General features: G+C 50.1%; 1 protein-coding gene and 1 long non-coding RNA gene across 7 annotated transcripts; both read right to left on the bottom strand.

Moving 5' to 3' along the window:
- Positions 1–199: 199 nt before the first annotated feature.
- On the bottom strand, positions 200–7452 carry CCDC63 (coiled-coil domain containing 63). 4 transcript variants are annotated; one of them, XM_057421253.1, is made up of 12 exons: positions 6832–7452; positions 6314–6618; positions 5589–5752; positions 5245–5434; positions 4020–4139; positions 3389–3570; positions 3011–3192; positions 2313–2533; positions 1792–1866; positions 1233–1425; positions 533–730; positions 200–336 (listed from the first exon to the last, which is right to left on the bottom strand). In XM_057421253.1, exons 2-12 carry the CDS (start codon positions 6326–6328, stop codon positions 227–229), a joined length of 1650 nt encoding a protein of 549 aa, XP_057277236.1. In that variant the 5' UTR covers positions 6329–6618; positions 6832–7452; the 3' UTR covers positions 200–226. The 4 variants fall into 4 exon arrangements, with proteins under 4 accessions (XP_057277236.1, XP_057277234.1, XP_057277237.1 ...); XM_057421251.1 differs by having other exon boundaries at positions 6314–6402; XM_057421254.1 differs by lacking the exon at positions 6314–6618.
- A 1002-nt stretch (positions 7453–8454) lies between these two features.
- LOC130605626 (uncharacterized) lies at positions 8455–14607 on the bottom strand. 3 transcript variants are annotated; one of them, XR_008973749.1, is made up of 3 exons: positions 13205–14607; positions 9387–9745; positions 8455–8640 (listed from the first exon to the last, which is right to left on the bottom strand). It is a non-coding gene; the product is annotated as an uncharacterized LOC130605626 (long non-coding RNA). The 3 variants fall into 3 exon arrangements; XR_008973750.1 differs by having other exon boundaries at positions 9387–9734; XR_008973748.1 differs by lacking the exon at positions 9387–9745.
- Positions 14608–18202: the final 3595 nt, after the last annotated feature.

Genomic DNA, 18202 nt, shown 5'->3' with positions numbered 1-18202 from the left:
CTACGTAATGCCTGGCTGCAGGAAGGGTGCTAGGCTGTGCCATGGGGACAGCATCCCACTGGAGAGCAGTGGGCCCTTTACACAGCAGCTGTCAGCAGTGGGTAAAGCCATGCCGAAATAGCACCTTTTGAAGCCTGCAAAAGGCATTGGGCTCCTTCCAGAGGAGAAGGGAGATGGAATGATGTCCAGGATGCAGAAGCAGAGGGGAACTCAAGAGTAAAACTATTTATTCCATCCCTGGTGCGTTCTCATCTGTACCAGCAGCGTTGTCCCAGTCCTTCTTGTGGTTCTGGAGAACCATCTGACAGAGCTGACTGTGGTCCAGAGGCACCTCCACTGCCCAAGAAAACATCCACCCCATCACACACACCCTATATACCTGTGTACAGCTATACATTCCCACTTATATACCTGGTAGGGCAGGACAGGCTGGGTGGTATTAGCTGGGGAGGACGGCTGACAACGGGATGTAGGAATCATGGATTGTCTGGCTGCATGGACACAGCCCTTCCCTCCCGCCTACAGCACTCACAGGCATCGATGGCGTTGTTGTTGTCATTCAGGGTGGGAGGTGGTGGGCAGATCTGGGACCAGTTGATCTCCTGGAGGAGCTCAGGGCTTCCCAGCAGTGGGTTGGTGAAGGGCAGGTCCAGAGAGGTGCCTTCAGTCAGTGTGTAGCGCAGGATGGACTCCAGCAGCAGGAGCTCATTGGTCTTCTTCTCCATGAGACCTGGGTGGGAAGAAACACCATCCTACAGGGCTTCTGTGGGCCCAAACCCACCCCCAGATGTTTGCTGAGAAGGGGATCCATGGACTTCCCCATGGAAGTGCTGTCAGGCAGCTTGTCTCCCCAGGGACAAGAGTCCAAGGCTGGGTCCCACACCCAGAGCCAAGATGAGGGCTTGGGGGCCCACTGGGATCATAGAATCATAGAATCAACTAGGTTGGAAAAGACCTTTAGGATCAAGTCCAACCTTTAGCCCAGCACTGACAAGTCCACCACTAAACCACATCACTAAGGGCCTCATCTACATGGTTTGTGAGCACTTCCAGGGATGGCCAGGTTAGCTCCTGAATTTGCTGGGAATCTGGCATCACAAAATCACATTAGGGACACCCATCCGTGATGGGACGGGGGGTGAAACTAGCTCAATTAAAACACAGTGCAAGCAGGTGGTGGACATACAAGATCCAGGCCATGTGGCATGAGAAGATGGGCAGCCCTGACTCACCAAAATACTGCATCAGGTTCAGATCCGTGATCTCTCCTTTTTCTCCAAGCTGCTTCATTATGTCCGTAGTGTCGCAGTCGATTTTTCTGATCAGGATTTCCATGCTGGATTTGAGCTGGCCCAGGATTTTGCTTCTCTCTTTGCACAGGTCTTCGTAGCAGTTGGCTTCCTCGGTGCTTTCCGTTAGATTTGTCTATCGGCAAAGGTTTTGCGAGGTGTCACACCAGTTCCCTGCTCTCCCCCCAACCCCAGTCCCATCCACTTCCAGTCTGGACACCGGAGACGTCCCAGGAGAGGCTGTGGGATGCTCCCATCCCTGCGGGGGAAAGGCTCTGTGAAGGGGATCCTAAGCTCCCCATGCCAAGGACAAGGCTCAAGGGGGAGCAGGGTTGCCAGGAGCCCTCCAACCACCCTCTCACCATGCACTGAGAGACAGGGCTGCCAAAGCCTATGCAGGGCCCTTTTCTGATCAGCATCAGCAGGACCAGACTCCCAAGGGGACATGCCAAGACAGACAGGGATCTGCTGCCCTTGCAGAGGGAAATCCTGGCTGCCTTACCTCCAGCTCCTTCACGAGATGAAAGCTCTTGGTCTTTGCATGCTTCTGACCCTTCATGAGGGATGCAATTTCAAGCTGTGTAAACGCAAGCACACAAAGGGGATACTGCCTGAATGCCCACCAGATGTGCCTAACAGAGGCTGGGCACCATCCCTCCATCCTGGGAGCAGGGACATCCCACTTGACCCCTCTGGCCCCAGTCCAGGAGGGCAGGTGATGTCCCCTTCTCTCCAGCTACGGAGTGAGGCAAAGGCAGCTCTTGGCTTTCCTGGATGCTGCAGTATTTTTGCTGGGTACACGGTGGCAGCATTGAGACACTTTTAGCTCCGACAACACAGAGTTCTGTTTATCGGAGTTGTATTTTTAGCTATCTCTTTCCATTCCCCTAATCCCACCCTTATGGCAGGCTGAGAGCAGGGCTCTGGTGCCGGCAGTGATGCTGGACACACGGGAAAGGAAACACCCACTCCAGCCCAAAACCCACCAGCTGAGAGGGGAGACATGAAGAGCCTGGAACAGACCTGGAGTTCCTTGATCTTCCTCTGCAACTTCTGCATATCGTCATTGAGCTCAGAGGCATAGAGGAAGCAGGCGAAGCTCTTCTGCTCCTTCTCGACGAAGCTACTCAGCAGCTGGTCGACATTCCCATCCTCTGCCAGCTCCAGCAGGCGTTTGTAAGCCACTTCCCAAGTCTCAAAGCACTCCCCTCCGCTCTTCTTGGCCCTCTGGGCTGCTTTCAAGTCTGAGGGAGAGACGGAGAGCCCAGGCTGTGTGTGTCCCTGCGAGGTGCCCTTCACAGAGCCTTCCCTTGCAGGTGCTGAGGGGTTCAGTGTGGTGCTCAGGACAGGGTGGACCAGTGCCAGAGGGGGAGAAGGTGTCCTGGTTTCACACTGAAACTAAGCAGGGAAGTCACTGTCCTCACGGGAATGGGCCAAACACAGTGGGATCCCTCCCCAGGAGGATAAAAGGAGACATGGTTGCACATAGGGGCAGCCGCCCCATCCCTCCCTCTGCCCCAAGGGCACACACAGTGCTGGGTGATTATCACTGTTCATCCTTTTCACTTGTAGGGTGAAAGTTGGGTGAAGGAGCCTTTGGAAAGGGGAGAGGTCCTTCCTTTGGGGTTCAGTGATATAAATCACTTTAAACAGCCCCCTTGCCAGCTCTGCAGGCTCCTGGTTGGCAGTCCCAGCTGCACATGTTCTTTCTGCTCTGATACCTCTTTTCTTTTTGGCCTGTTCCTCCAGTTCAGAGCGATCAGTAAATCTGGCAAGCATGAAGGCTTTCAATTTGGTCTCCCGTGCAAGGATACGCTCCTGCTCCTGCATCTCGATGTGGTACTGGGCAGTGTCTGTCTTGTGCCTTTCGATCATGGCTGCAATCCTTGTCTGGGCCTCTGACCTGCACACAGAGAGCAGCAGCAGGTTACATCATGTGTACCAGCCTCCCTGATCAGACACCTAATCCTAGCACCCAGCTCTAGACAAGGGTGCTGAATCCTCTCTCCGAAGTTGAAATCTCTTTCTTTACATCAACACATCATTGGCATTGCCTCTTGGTGCTCAGTTTGCCACACAGGGTTCTCAAGGCCACGTACAGCTGCTCGTAGGCTTGTGTGGTTTGCTCAACAGCAGTGTTCATCCTTTTCTTCTGCTGATCCAGCTTTGTATGGAGCTTGAAGTAGAAGTTGTCCAAAACAGCCTTCTGGATTTGCAGGCTTTCAATCTCTTCTCGAAGCTTGTCATTTTTGGCCAGGATGGTATTGAAATGGACATTGGCCTGGGAAGAGAGATGCAAAAAGCTTGAAGCTGGTATAGGACTCAGGTCTCTGTTGAAAGACCTTGACCAGACTTAGGACAAGCAGTCTAAGAGATCTTAAGTTGGCCCTGCACTATCCTCCCCAAGACAGGGGAGGCAACAGTAAGTCAGGCCAACCACAACAGAGATCTGGAGCTGGCATTGTCCAAAGCAAGGTGGCTTCAGGCAGCTTGGTTTTATTGCTACACAGGTGCAGACCTTCAGGCTTCTCGGCGTGGCACAAGTGCTGCATTTGGGTCACAAAGTTTGAAGGAGCCTTCAAGATATTCTGGGAGCAATCAGGCCAGGGGAACAGCCACGTCCTTTATGCAGCTCAGGCCAACCAAATGCATATGCACCATTCCCCTTTGTCCTTACTAAAAAGTGGGTTTCACACCTGGTCTCCAAAGGTGGGCAACAGGTTTGCTTACATTGTACAGACGCATCTCCAGTGTGTCAATCTGCTTCTGCAGCTGTTTGCTACAGTTTGCTTGCTTCACCTTGCTTGCTATCAGGTTTTGCTTCACAACCTTTTTTTCCAGCTCTTCTATCTGCAACACAGATTAAAAATAATAATGATCATAATAAAAGGAAAGCTTAATCTCCACCCCTGTGTTCTGGACTCTTGTCAGGACACTAAGCCAAAGAAAATACCCACTGTTGACTTGAACTACAGCAACCATGTCATTAATGATCTCACAGTTATAGAAACAGCTTTAATCCCAAAGGATCCCATCCTGCACATGCAGAAACATAAACTGTAACTAGGAATGGGTTTACTTTCATGTCATGAAGGAAATGTAGCTGCCTCTGGAGGGAAAGTCAGCAGGTGTTGGACAAGGCACAGCAGCACTCTGCATCAAGTGGAAGAGGCAATGAGAATGGGGTTTTGGTAGTCACATTGTGCTGGCCAGACAGGGATCTGTGCAGTCCTCCCTGGGACTGAAAGGAGAAAAACTTCTTCCAGAAGTGAGGAGCTGCCAGAGGAAATAAATCCAGGAGAAGAATAAAGTAGTTGGAGAACAACGAAGCAGGGAGCAGGTGGGAGAGGAATGACTCAGCCAAGAGATCCCTGATGGAAAGCTAACCCTGGTGTGGAAAGCTCTGCAGCACCTATAGCAACTATAAACCATCCAAGCATGTTCCCTGATTTCTGTCACGGGCAACTTGTTCAGAGCAGGAAGCAGCAAGGACCTGTCGCTTCTGTAGCACTAGGTTTCCCTTGGCCTCAGACCAAATCCAACCAGCCTGCCCAGAGGGGAAGTAATGGTACATCCCGCAGGTGCTGCTGCTCCTCAATTTGCCATGTCTCAGGCAGCACAACTAATGTTCCATTTTTGCCTCTTTTTCAGGAGGAAAAGTCAAGGGGAAAGCAAAGGGATGTTGCTTGACCCCAGGCAGGTGTGTGCCATCAAAGAGGAGCTGCAGAGACTAGGACAGCAAGGTTGAGGGTCAGACCTTACTTTTCCAGCCAGCACTGCTGACTTGAATGGCTCTATCCATTTATCATTGTCATGTGTCTTTTGCCAGGAGGCAGCATTATGTTCCAAGACCTGAACTAAATGCATTTTACATTGAGGCATTTCAGCTCCAGGGATCACTCTGTGACTGCTCTGCTGTACCATGCTCAGTAGGAAACAGTCCAGATGTTCTTACCTGGTTGTCCAGGACAGCTAACAGTGCTTTTCTTTCTCTAATCAGACAATCATACTGATATCTGATCTGCAAAAGGTATTGGGCCTCTTTGCAATTTCTGTCATCCAGCATCCTATTTTTTGGGGACATGATCTGGCCTATTGTTAGTGACACCTCTTTCTGTTCTTGAGTCAGAGATTCTATTTTTTTTCTGTAAAAACAGAACCACAAATTACATTCAGCACATCCCATCTACAACACCACAGCAGGTCCTACACCCGCCCTCCATCTCAGCACCAGGGTCCCTAGATCTTAGCATGGAGGAGCTTTCCAAGCACAATGAAGCTGAGTGAAGCTGAACTCACTCCTGGGCCAGTATTTGCTGTTTCAGGTTGGTACTGTAAGACTTCCTCTTCTCCATTGCTATCCGAAACTGTTTCTGCAGCCTGTTGATCTCGGACACAACCATCCTTTCTGACACCTTCAGAGGCTCATCTGAAAGGTCCTGCCTCGAGGGGTGTCCTTGCCTCTGTCACAGAGAGGGAGTTTGGTCACTTGAGCAAATGCAACCAGCATTTTCTGGTAGACAGTGGAGCTGGACACAGGGGAGTGGGTTAACGGCATCACCTCCAGCTCTGTGTCAACACCAAAACCAGAGCCACGTAAACCAACCCCATGAGTGGGTCTGACCAGCTTCAGAGCAAAGCCCACCATGCTGGTGGATGTGAACAAACCCAGCTTTGCCCAGGAGTGGAGCAGGAGTGCTCACATCCCCAGCTGTGCGAAGGTGACTTCTAGCTGAGAAACTGCCCAACAGGTCAGCACTGAAGCTGTGGTATTTAGATCCACCACTGCCTGTGTCCTCAGGTGTTATCTCCCAACCCTGCCTTTCCCAACACCCAAATATCAGTCCATGGACTCATCCCCAGCAGAATCAGACCCAGCAGAAGAACCCAACACCTTGCTAGCAGAAGAAAGCCTGGCTCCCTCCCCACCAGCCATCTAGCTCACTGCACCACAGCATTTCTTTCTGTAGGGAAGATCCCCAAGGCAGACTCAATTTAGTTTTGGTTTGTGCTTCAGTTTTTACCTTCGACTTCCTCATTTCTTCCAGCTAATTCTGCAGTCACCCTGCAGGCACCTTGGGAAGGGGAAGATAGAGCCTTCACGGGGACAGGCCTGCTTTCCAAGGGGAGAAACAAAACCTGGGTAAGGGGTTGGTTGTATGATTGTGTCCTTCGGGTGTTTTGGCACATAAGGAAACCATCACAGATGGCTGCACAATGAATAAAAGAAGAACATGTGTAGGGATGTCATCACGAAGCACGCTCCTCTTATCCAGCTTATAAGCAGGGGAAGAACAGATGGTTTGAGCTATTCCATCCCATTCGGTACCTGGGTTTCCATAGAAATCCCAGTGAGGCCAGACCCCCTGTGCCAGCAGCCAGAGTCCCCTGGGAGCATGAGCAAGGACATTGCCTGGATGCAGCCCCCATCCCTCTGCAGCACTGGGGCTGACCCCCCAGACCTCACCCACAAAGCTAGTCCCACCCCACCCAGCCCCCCTGCAGCCGTCCAGGCTCCCCTGTAGCCCGCAATGCTGCTCACCCTGCTGCAGGATGCTGCAGCTCCTCTCCAGCCAGGGGGCAGGACCACGATGGCAGTCAGTTATTCCCCAAGAACAGCCCCTATTTCCAGTGGGAAGCACAGAAGCAGTTAAGAACCCATCAGAGGGCGGGTACCGGTCCGACCCCGGTTACCATGACAGCAACATCACACCAGAATGTGGACGTGTTCTCCACGGGGACCATCACCAAGGAGGGTGGCCAGGGAAGTGCTGGGAGCCCCCATTACATGGACCAAAGGGGTTTCCATGCCCCAAAACCAGCCCCGAAGCATGTGCTCTGATGTCTCCCTGGCTGCGTGTCCACAGCAAGCAGAAACCCTCGTTTTACTGGTTCTTGCTTCCCTTTGAATATTTCAATCATCCCATAACCTGGGACTTTGAAGCCTTTTGCTCTAACTGGAAAGCAGAACCCAGGGTTTCACTGTCAAGAGCCACAGAGTTGCCATTCCCTTCCCTTCCTTGCAACCAGCTCCCTGGACATCATACCTAGTTTCAATCTGTTTTGCTCATGGAGAAGCAGCAATCACCACATCGCTGCCACTGCCTCAGCACTCAGACACCCTGGAGATGCCTGCCATTGGGAGAACAGGCACTGCCAACTCGGGGACAGAGACAATACAGGGAACAAACTAAGGATTCATACCCGCTTCTCTCCTTTCCATGCACACGGGAGCTGTGGGCTGAATCACAAGAGCTATGATAATCCCTTCCTCATAAGCTGGAGCGCGTGTCCAGCTTCTTCCCAGGGATTCAGCAAACCCTGCGATCCCTGGAGGGCAGAAGCATGAGATAGAGCTGGAGGCTGCATCAGGGCTGTGTTTTGTAGTCCTCGTGCTGCTTACTCAGCTGCGGGATGAAGGGGAATAGAGAAGTGCTGAAGGTGAGCAAAGGGCATCCGTGTCTCGGTTTGCAGAGCTGCGGTGAGTTCAAGGCAGAGAGCAAAATCCCCAGCCAGCACATCACTCCTGAGGCTGCCCGTCCCCGTTAGCCTGGAGACTTTGATGAGCTAACAAGCCAGCCATCAAGTTCCAGGCTAATTCACAGCCAGATAGGCTCTGAGGATGCGTTTAATTGGAAATGATTTTCATGGCAAAAAGCAGAATGTGACGCTAGATAAGAAGAATCTCAACCAAAAGCAGAGCAACGCTGAGAAGGCACCAGAGCCTGAGGGTCCCACAGGGGCCCAGGGAAGCTCCCAGAGCTTTTTGTGCTGTTCCTGCATGAGTGACAGCTCCGTGGGATAGTAACAGCACCGTCTCCAGGGATGAAGCTGTCACTCTGTCTCGGTGGCCCTGGCTGTGTCATACTGCAGATCCCCTTCTCTCCAGTTTGCTTCTCTTCACCCTCAGCAGAAATAAGGCCAAACCTCCAGTCCAGAGTAAAGGTAGAGCTGCAGGGGTGGTCATTATTTTCCCAGAAGCAATGCTGCTGAATGGCTCAAACGCCTATTTTCCCTTGGCTTGGACTAGTCCAACCTCAAAATACAGCCCATATTATCTGTCCTTTTTGTGTTCCTTCTCCATGGACCAATTCTCAATTGTTTAGCAATGAACAAGTCAGTAAATTAAACTATTGAGGAGGGTTCTGACTTGGTAGAGTCTGTGTCTGTCACACTCATTTATTTTACTAAAGGAGATTGTTTTCACCCAAACAATGCTCAGCTGTCAGACTTGCTCTGAGTGAGGGTGACTTCATTGTCTGGATGGACCTTTAAGCTGTGGCTGAGCAGAACAGTAATCAGAGCAGGATGAGATAGTCTGTAGCATCTGAATCCAACAAATCTTTGTCTTCTGGGAAAAAACAGAAGAAAAGTGACTTTCTATGCAATTCTCACTTAACCCATCTTCCCTGATTTAATAGGTACATTTAGCACTGATTGACATGGAGAAATTATTCCTTCAGCTGAAGATCTGTGGTCCAATTAAAACTATTTGTACTATTTTAAGGGCAAAATTCTGATCTCTGCAAGCAGCACAAATCCTTCCCGACTTCAGCAATGATTTCCCCATTTCACTGGATCCAGCTAAATGGTGGCGGCAGGGGACGGTCAGAACTGGGCTGACTCTGATGTAAGCTCATCTTTTGAGCATCCCATTGACGTCCAAGAAGATCTCTGGGGTAAGCCAGAGAATAAGGCCCATATTTTCATGCAAATTTAATACATTCATGTTACCTAATGCCTATTTATAACAAATCCAGAACTTAATTCTACTTAACCCGTCTTTGGTGTTTGACACATGAAATCTGTGAGTCAGAGGACTATATATGGAACTGTCAAAACTTTCTTTTTTCCCTCCTCTAAAAGCCTGGATTAAATCTTAATCAAACTCCCATCAGCTCCAGCAGTAGTGCTGGGAGGTGCAGGAAGATGCTCACAACTGCTAAAGCAGCTGAGGATGGGGAAAGATCCTCTCAGCCAGCAATCCAATGGCAAAACCTTATAGAAGAGGTCCCAAATTCAGGCACACACTAGGTCCACCTTTGCTGAAATGTTATGTCATGGACCTGCAGGGATTCCTTGGCATCACGGTGTCACCTTATCGAGACTTGGCCTGCGAATGGCCTCCCATGAGCACATCTTCTCCCCAGGTTTTAGTTCTTTCCTCTGAAGAATGGCTATCTTCGTATGTGCATGAACCATACCAACCTTCATGCAGTTTTGGTCCTAAGAGCATTGCAAATGCATTGACAGTTGTAGACCTGCAGCCTTTTGCAACTGGCCTGAGTTTTGCTCTGTGTGTTTGTTACAGAAAAGGTTTATTAAAATACACACCATCTAATCCTCAAATGCTGAGCCATTCTCTCCCTGCATGATATCACTTCTCCTTGCCTGCCTGTCCTCAGCACACACCCTTCTGGGAGAAAAGGCTCTCATGCCCAGCATCTGCAACAACACTGCAAACATCTGATGCAATTTTCCTGATTTAACACTTAAAACCTCAACAAAATCAAAGCCAAATGTGCCAGAGACTCTACAAGCACGCAGCAGGACACCGTTCTCACGCTGGAAGTCTACAGTGCAAAAATAACAAGTGCATATCCATCATATCTATCATTAGAGATGACAAAATAGCACAAAAGTCACTGGTTTTCACCTCTAGGTATGTTTTTCCTGACAGACTGTGAGTGCAGCAGCAATGGCCTTTAGGTAGCGGGATGGGGTAGAGATGTTTCTACGTATGGCTTTAAGTTTTAAGAGGAATTGGTACTAAGCAAGGAGAAGGGAGGCTGTTCACAGCCTCCTCGATTACAGCTGTAATTCCTCTTCACTCAAAGAGGAAATTGTCATCATAATTTCCTGCAGATGGGTCTCTTCTGAATTGCTGACACCAAGCAAAATGTGATTTCCAGCAGGGAACCGACTCCGTGGCGTTACTTGGTGGTTTTTAACGGGTCATTTTAGGAGCAAGCTCCCCAGGGCTTGACTTTGGGAAAGTAAAACTCTTTTCCACTGCAGGCTCAGCCCCTCCAGCAGAGCCTAATGACATGGATTTGCTTCATCTCTCTATGCTGACTTCGCCTGCAGCAGGTACACCGTGCTAAATTACTGCTCAAAGGCTGCAGCCGGGGGGGGGGGGAACACAGAAGCAAAATAGCTGAGGACGTGCTGCCATCTGAAAGCAAGAAAAGACCTCAGAACGTTTCACTGGCCTGAGGTCAAACCTGGCATGTAGCAAACACTCATCTGCTGCAGGAGGGACGACTTTAGCTAGAGTAAGAGAAGAGAACAGAGGACTCAAGGACAGGGCTATCGCAGAAGCTGCTGTCACACAGGGTCTTGCCTGACTGGGACGAGTTCTCTGTGCAGATAACATGGGGTTTTGCTTATGATTTAGGCAAAGCCTCGCAAAGCAAAGCTCTGAGCAGGGCTGCTCAGCAGGTTTGGAGAGATGCAGCCATTTTACAGCATAAAACCCAAGCAGGAGGCTGGGTTTTTGCTTAAGGGTGGGATGTGCAATGCAAGAGCTCTGAAAGTCTGGCAGGACACTTGGCTATTCCAAGCATAAGCCGAGCTAATAAATTCCCACCGTGACCTCCCAGATCCCATTCTTCCCCAGGAATGTCTGTTGGCAAATCTAGATGCTGTGCTGGAAATGGTCTGTGCCAGATGCAGATGGAGAGCACTGGGAGGAGAGGTGAGAGGGGTGGTTTGTGGCTAGGAAAGCAGGACATCATGGGGGGAATCAGGGAGGAAAATTCCTTCCCCACAGAACCCAAACAGCTCTGTGTCAGCTCTGGGTAGAGCTGGGCAGCACAGGAGAGCACAGCAGGTACAGCCTGGTTTAGAAGAGCTATTTCCAATTAATCATTCCTGATTACCGTCCCGTGCAATGCTCTTGATCAGGACTAAGAATACCTTACTAGTTGAACTCACTCTGCAAGTGGCTTAAGGCAACTGAGGATTTGCCTATAAAAGATCACTCAGGGAAACTATTTTGAATTAACATTTAAAGGCAATTAATTAAACTGCTGCACGGGTGTTCTGCACCATCTGCATCCAGGTTATCTTTTACTTTACTTTTCCAAACCAAATGAAGGCCACTTGATCGCTGGGTTGGGCACAGGAGGAAAGAACCCTGGGGGAGCCCACAAGCCCCAGGGAAAGCAAGAAAACTGAAATAAATATGCCTGGAGGAATTGCACCCGAGGTGCAGCCCAGTGTGCTGTTGATATGGACAGCCCCAGGCCTTTCTGTCTCTTCAGTTTTGGCTTTATGGGAGAAGCTTGGGCACGCTGGGGTGTCCTCTTCCAACAGCAATTGTAGCAGTGGGCAAGAAACTGGGTGCACTAGCTGCTCTCCTTCTGGGTTAGTGATGTTAATGCCTGATTAAGTAGGTGATGGTATGAGGCAGTAAAGTGCATGGCCAAACACGGCCAAACAAGGTGGATAAGCAGGGTTTTCCTGCCCAAGCATCAGCCAGAGCAGAAAGCCATAGACACAGCAGCAAGCAGGGCCGTGGGACAAGGCAGAGCAGGGCTCCTTCAGCACAAGCCTCCCTGGAGAAGAGTCAGCCCATCAAAGCCACTTGCAGACTGCTTTGATTTAGGACGTGTCTCCTTGTAATGAGCCTGTCTTGGCCCTGCCATTTTTCTGAGGCAGAGTTTCAGACCAGCTCACGCCGAGAATAGCCGCGTTCCCAGCCTGCCGCCAGCACCACATCCCTTCTCTGGAGAAGGAACAGATTGTTCTGAACAGCCTGGTCCATTTGCCATTTCGAGGAGCTGGCTGGATTTGCTGTTTATTGCCACTCACTCAGCAACTATCTTTTGCAAGATTGCAGCTATCAGTTGCCTCTCTCCCATTAAGCGTTGCCTCATACCCCTTGCTGCGGGTCCAAGGCTTTATGAGGGACATCAGCTGACTTTTGTTGTTACTCAAGAGTTGATTTAAATTAAAGCTTTAGAAAAGAAAATCCCAAGGGTTTGGGCTGCATATTTCTCTTAGTGTAAATCTGAAGCAACTCCCAAGGAAATGCTGAGGTGACACTAATGAAACTCGGGTTATAATGAGTCCTCCTGGGTGTTTTGCTCCATGTGTTAGCACACATTTCTAGGACTAGTTCAAAAGGAAGCTGCTCAGCTCAGAAATGGGTTAGAAGAGAAAGCCTCTCTCTAGCCATGCTGCTGACAGTGATTTGCCATAGGTTGGGTGTGCAGGAATGGTCATTCCCACTGGCTAAAAGCATCGTTCTCCCTCCCATGAACAGCCCCTGCCTTTCCCAGTCCCTGTTTTTCCCACTCCCTGTTGGTACCTCCTCTGGGGTACCAGCGCTGGGCTGGCCAGGCAGAGGGATGCAGGGATGCAGCCATCCCCTGCCTGCTCACTGCTCAGAGGGAGGAAAGGAGCTGCGCCAGTTGCTTGGCAACTCCCCTGAATATCTCCATCCTGTCAGAAAACATTTTTTCCAGCCATTCAATGGGTTTCTCAGGAGCAGGATCAGGCCTGGCTGATCAGGTGGTGTTAAGAGACCACACATTGTACCTGGAGGGGCTGCACACTCTCTTTGGTCAGGTCCTGGCCGAAAGCATGGGCTGTAAAACACAGCTCCCAATGGGCACTGCACAGCAGGGAGGGCTGTAAGGAGGATGACAAGGCTTCCTGGGGCTCCTACATCCCCATTTCAGCCTCTGCTCAGGGATCATGATGCTCTATATCATCCTTGTGATAGCAAAAGACAGGGAATGGAGCAGTCTCCCTTTCTCCCATCTGCAGGCAACCCATGGATAGGACATGGAGTTTGGAGGGGGAATGAGTGGCTGACGTGAACCCAGGCGAGCTGCTCCCTGCACCCTTCATTAGCTGCCCCTTGTTCTCTCTAGACTGAGAGAGAAGCTGAGCTAGGCTGATCCTACCTTAGTCTTTGTGTCTCTCCATCACTATGGAGCAAGACTGTGGCAGCACAATTCCCTGCTCATCCAGCCAGGCTTTCCTCTGACATCCCATGCTTCAGCTGTCCTTGAGTCTGTACCTGGCTTCTTTAATCCCCCAAATTGAGCAGTCAATCCTGACCTGAAAACCCGTCTAGCTCTTCTATGACTGCAGTCTTCAATCTGTGTGCAGTGAGGAAGGAGAAGGAAGACAAGCCAGGTTGCATCCTTTGAGCAAAGCTGGGGCCATGCTGAGCTTGGTGGTGAAAATACAGCTGAAGAGGAAAAGGGCAGGAGCTAAGGAAACACAAAACAGCCCCAAATCACTGCCAAGCAGGCTGGATCCCAACACATACAGCATCCCTCTGCATTTCTACTTTGCTCTGCTCCTGTTTGCATTTTGCACGGGAGATGCTCCTGGCTTTGTCACCTGCCCAGTTTGTGTAGGAGCTCATCCTTCTGCTCAGAGCTAATGAAGGGGGGAATTTCCTCAAGGAAAACAGAATGGTCTCAGCCTGAAAAGGCTATTTTCCTCTGGATTTGTTGGTTAGGAACAGAGGCTGGAATTTTCCTCTCGGCTATGCTGACACAACCCCTTCTCCTCCAGCGTGGGAGGAGAATTTGGCCTGCTGGTATCTTATGCCAAGTTTAGATCGGGATAATGATATACTGTTCAGATTTCTATAGATTCTCAGGTCACTTTGCAAACACGAATTAATCTTGACAATGCAGCTGCAAGGAAATGGAGGTTTATTGTTTCTCATTTGAAGAGAGGGAAGCTGAGACACGGGCAGTACATGCTTTTTGCAAGGTTGGAGAGAAAACAAGTGCTGGGAGCAAACCAAGGGTCCCGAAATCCTTTCCGCTTCTTGCGGTGCTGCAGAGCACTCCTTCCCACACAAACCTGCTCTGGAGCATGGTTTTACACCAGCCCAAAACGTAACTCTCTTTTATATTTAGCTCCCAGGTTCTGTAAAGGCACATTATGTAACAGACCTCAAGCATGGCATTTTATAATTTACCAGCTCAACTTGTGCTGCTTCTATAATCCCACTGGTGCAGTGTATTCCCTGGCCCAGCGCACAGCCCGCTCCCATCTTCCTTCTGAGCTGACAAAACACCCCACTGGGCACTCAGCTGCAGGTTTAAAACCCTGATATGCCATCCCCATGGCCCCAGGCTTCCACACCATCTCTCTCAAGCAATTAGTGCTGTTGTCAGCTTCCATTTTCATTGTCAAGTTTGTTGTTCCTCCAAGAGGAGGACCGGAGGTAGCTGGATGTGCTGCTCTCAGAGAGCCAGTGGGAAATCCTCTTTTGGGATGCAAAATGATCCCACAGGCTCTGAAGTCCCCAGGGACAAGTGGGGGAACCCAGAGCTCTGCAGGGATTCCCACACATTCCTCCAGCAAAAATTGGTGCTCCCAAAGCTGGGGTGAGTGACTGAACAGGCAGTCAGCACCATGTGGGGATAGCTCTGCTGCCATGCAGTCCCTGTATCCCTGCTGCTCCTATCCTCAGGCAGTGGACTCCATGGGTCAGAAATGGGGGCTTTATGCCCTGGGATGCACCCCCAGGGAGAAGAAACCCAACCCTGAAGCTCCGGAAGCCACTTGGTGTCTTTGATGCTCAGTGCTCCCGACAGCCTGTCTGGTTCTCTCCAGCACAAGAGCCTGACACTTTGGGAAGGTCCTGCATTATCACACACACTTGTCCCCACACGTGTCCTCTTCCTCTGACTGACGCTGGGTTAAGCACAGACCCACTGGAGCGGGAAGAACACGTTGCCTAATGGTGAGAGCTCAGCTTGCTCCTGCCTGCAGCAAACTGGTGCTGCTGAGCTTGGGACAGAGTTTTCCCGGCAGCTCCTCTGCTCCAACAGCGAGCATCCTCCCACACAGTGGGTCCTGTCAGGGGATACAGGTCTGCTCCAGCACAAAGCAGGGCAAGGAAACACCAAACCACAGCCACATTGCTCCTTTCTAGCACTGCAGCACAAGCCCAGTGTGCCAGTAGCCTGCTGGGGAGGCTGTGCAGATGCACTGCAGGTTAAACACCGTTGCAGGGTTGACACCTCCAAGGTGAGCTGAAACTGGCAGGACAAACACAATTGACAACATTTCTGGCTTAAATCCTTGCCTGCAGGCAGAGGCAAGAAGCCACATGAGGAATATTTGCTGAAGAGCAGCAAAGGAGGGCACTCTGGCTCACCGTGAGTGCTGCAGCCCCTGGCCCCTCTGGTGCCATGAGCCAGCAGAGCCTTGGGGGACAGACAGATAGACAGCCCTGCTGTGCTCATCTCCAGACCAGGAAAAGAGGGCTGATCTCTCACCTCTTTCAGATGAGCCAAGCAATAATATGGAATGGCCTTAAATCCTGCCATGTGCCTTTTCAGTACATTATTTCTATCATAATATATATAAACTGGAGCTACCTGGAAGTTTTGCCATAAGCTTATGTGCCTGGTGCCGATGAGATACCTCATCCTGCTGGTCCCTTCCTTTTCCCTCCAAAAGCTGAGCACTTAACTTCCAGATTATTGTAAGCTTCAACATCTGCAATAAACAGAAAAAAAACTTGGTGTGTGACTCAGAAAGGGACAAGGAAATGACCAGAAACTTCAAATCCTGAGCTGAAAATACTGTTTTACTAAAAATACACGTCCAGCCCCTTTCAGTGCATGACACTGTCTCCGCCCTGGGAGGTGAGTTTCAGTCACATCACTGAACATCAGTGTCAAACAAGTGAAACAGAAGAGCATTAATTAATCAAGCAGTTGATGGCCCAGCATTTAAAGGCTGTGCTTGGGAGAACCTGGGAGCAGCAAGCAGAGGATTTAAAGCATATTTTCGCACTCCCAGCTGGAGCCAGGGACATCCCAGATCCAGAGCAGGGTCAGTAAAAGCACAGGGATGTGTGGTCATCCTGCCTGGGCATATATGACAATTTCCATATTAATTACAGCACAATAAAAAACACCAAACAAAAATGAGCTTGTCCACATGGCCAAGCTCTCAGCACATGAGGACTCGTCACCTATCGTGGTCACCTGCACCCCTGGAATTCCCAATCCCTCCTTGCTCAGGCCTGTGGAATTCACCAGCAATACCACAGTTTCACCAAGTGACTTACATCTCTTTGGACTTTATTTCATCCCCATTCCCCACTTTCTCATGGAAATGTTACAGTGGGTCAAGATGCTGCGGCTCCTGGAGCATTTCTGGCATCGCCTGCTGGATGAGATGGGGCAGGTCACTTCACTAGCTGGGGCTGGGAAGAGATTGCACACTTGATAATAAGTAAATGCATTGTAAAAATAAGTGCAATCTTGATAAAAATATTAATTAATTAAAATATGCCTGCAGTCAAGCAATATAACACTGCAGCAAAGAGCTGATGGCTTGTCCCACCTCCTCCTCCACAGACGGCAGCAGGGACTGAAGCACACCATCATGGTATAAAGGGCACCAGGAAGTATGGCTCATGAGGGAGAACACCCAGGTCTGGAAAACATCATCTGAGAAACCAAAATTTAAGAGGGTGCAGGAAGAAAGAAAACAGAGGCAACGGTGGCTGCTTGCCTTGTTCTAACCTGTTGCACATGCTTACACTGCTGTTAAAATAGAGAGAAAGCTGCTGTTAACCTGGGTTGAAAGAGCAGTGAAGACCAAGCATGACCCAAGGTCATGGCTGTGAAGGGATCTCATCGGCTGGGTAGGCTCTGCAGCAGTCTTTTGGGGGTCTCTGAGCCACCCCAGTGCTCCTACACAGACCCAAACATCAAGCAGGTCTCAGGGGTCAGCCCACAGCTTGTGTTCTTCCTGGGCATGTCCTCAGCAGCTGCCCCCAGCACGTGCCATGGCTTTACTTCCTCATCTGGGGAAGGGCAGTGACCTTGTACCGCTTATGTCTCGTGTGTGCCAAGTTACAGCTATAAAAGGGAAAAAAGTTCAGCTGAAAAATACAGCTCACCTTTTTATAGAAGAATATGGGATCTGTTACATTCCAGCTGAAACCCTTCCAAAAGGCCAGGTGGGACTTTTTCTATATATATCTAGATAAAACCATTTCTTTCAACAAAAAAGAGCTCTGGCAACTATCCCATGCCAAGACATTTAATTGAAGCCACACAAAAGGCAGCTGGTCTCACCAGCAACTGCACTTCTATCGCCTCCAGAAAGCCTGACGCACAGATTCACAACCAAGGATGGATGTCAGCTGTCAGGTCCCTAAGGCTCTGCAGTGACCTACATGCTACCAAGAAGGAAAGATACCCAACGCTTGTTTGAGGTTGCACTGGGAGAAGTAGCAAAGGTAGCACGGCTCAGCAGAGGGGGGTCACTGAGCCAGGAGATGGGGTGAAGCATCCCCCATGCACTGCCCAGAGAGAACCTCCTCTCCTGGGGAGCTTGTGGTGTAAATCCATTGGTGCATGGAATTACCCAGGAGCAGCCATCTCTTCCTCACCCTGTGTTAGAAAAGTTAAATGAGAGTGTTGGGAGGTGCCAAGTTAAATGAATGTGTTAAATGAGAGTGTTGGGAGAAGGTTTGGTCTGACCCACACCAGCAGAACCTTGTGTGGGGTGTCCACTCCAACTTCGATGTGACTCCTGTCACCGAGCGCATCTTTGCTTGTGCCAGCTTGGTGGCAATGGGCTAAGGTGGGATTTCTCACAGTGGCTGGCCATGAGTCCTGCCCGATGGATATCTGGATGGCAACATGAGGCCAATCCCTCTGCTGCAGCTGGATCCGACATGACAATGTTCAGTGCTTGAGCTGAAAGGACCAGCACAGTCCTCTCTGCTTCATAACACGTTCCCTTTTCATATGTGCCATGTTGTCCAAGGCAACATCCCCTCAAGCTTCACTCTCTGTCCATAGTTTGTTTGCACTCCTCTCCCTTTACCACAAAGCACATTAATTTCTGCAACCACCTCTATAATAAACCCAAACCCACCAAACTCAGTGGTGAACATCCCCTGG

The sequence above is a fragment of the Pezoporus wallicus genome, unplaced genomic scaffold (genome assembly GCF_028554395.1).
Source record: "Pezoporus wallicus isolate ANWC-B61680 ecotype Strahan unplaced genomic scaffold, APGP_CSIRO_Pwel_v1 contig_9584, whole genome shotgun sequence".
Classification (NCBI taxonomy): Eukaryota; Metazoa; Chordata; class Aves; order Psittaciformes; family Psittacidae; genus Pezoporus; species Pezoporus wallicus.
Note: the sequence above shows the minus strand (reverse complement) of the source record. Positions and strands in the feature narration are given on the sequence as shown.

Coding starts and splice junctions, on each gene's coding strand:
- CCDC63 (XM_057421253.1), bottom strand. Junction 1,426..1,791: donor ATCTCGTGAAGGAGCTGGAG/GTAAGGCAGCCA, acceptor CTTTGCCGATAG/ACAAATCTAACGGAAAGCAC. Junction 731..1,232: donor GAACCTGATGCAGTATTTTG/GTGAGTCAGGGC, acceptor CTTCCCACCCAG/GTCTCATGGAGAAGAAGACC.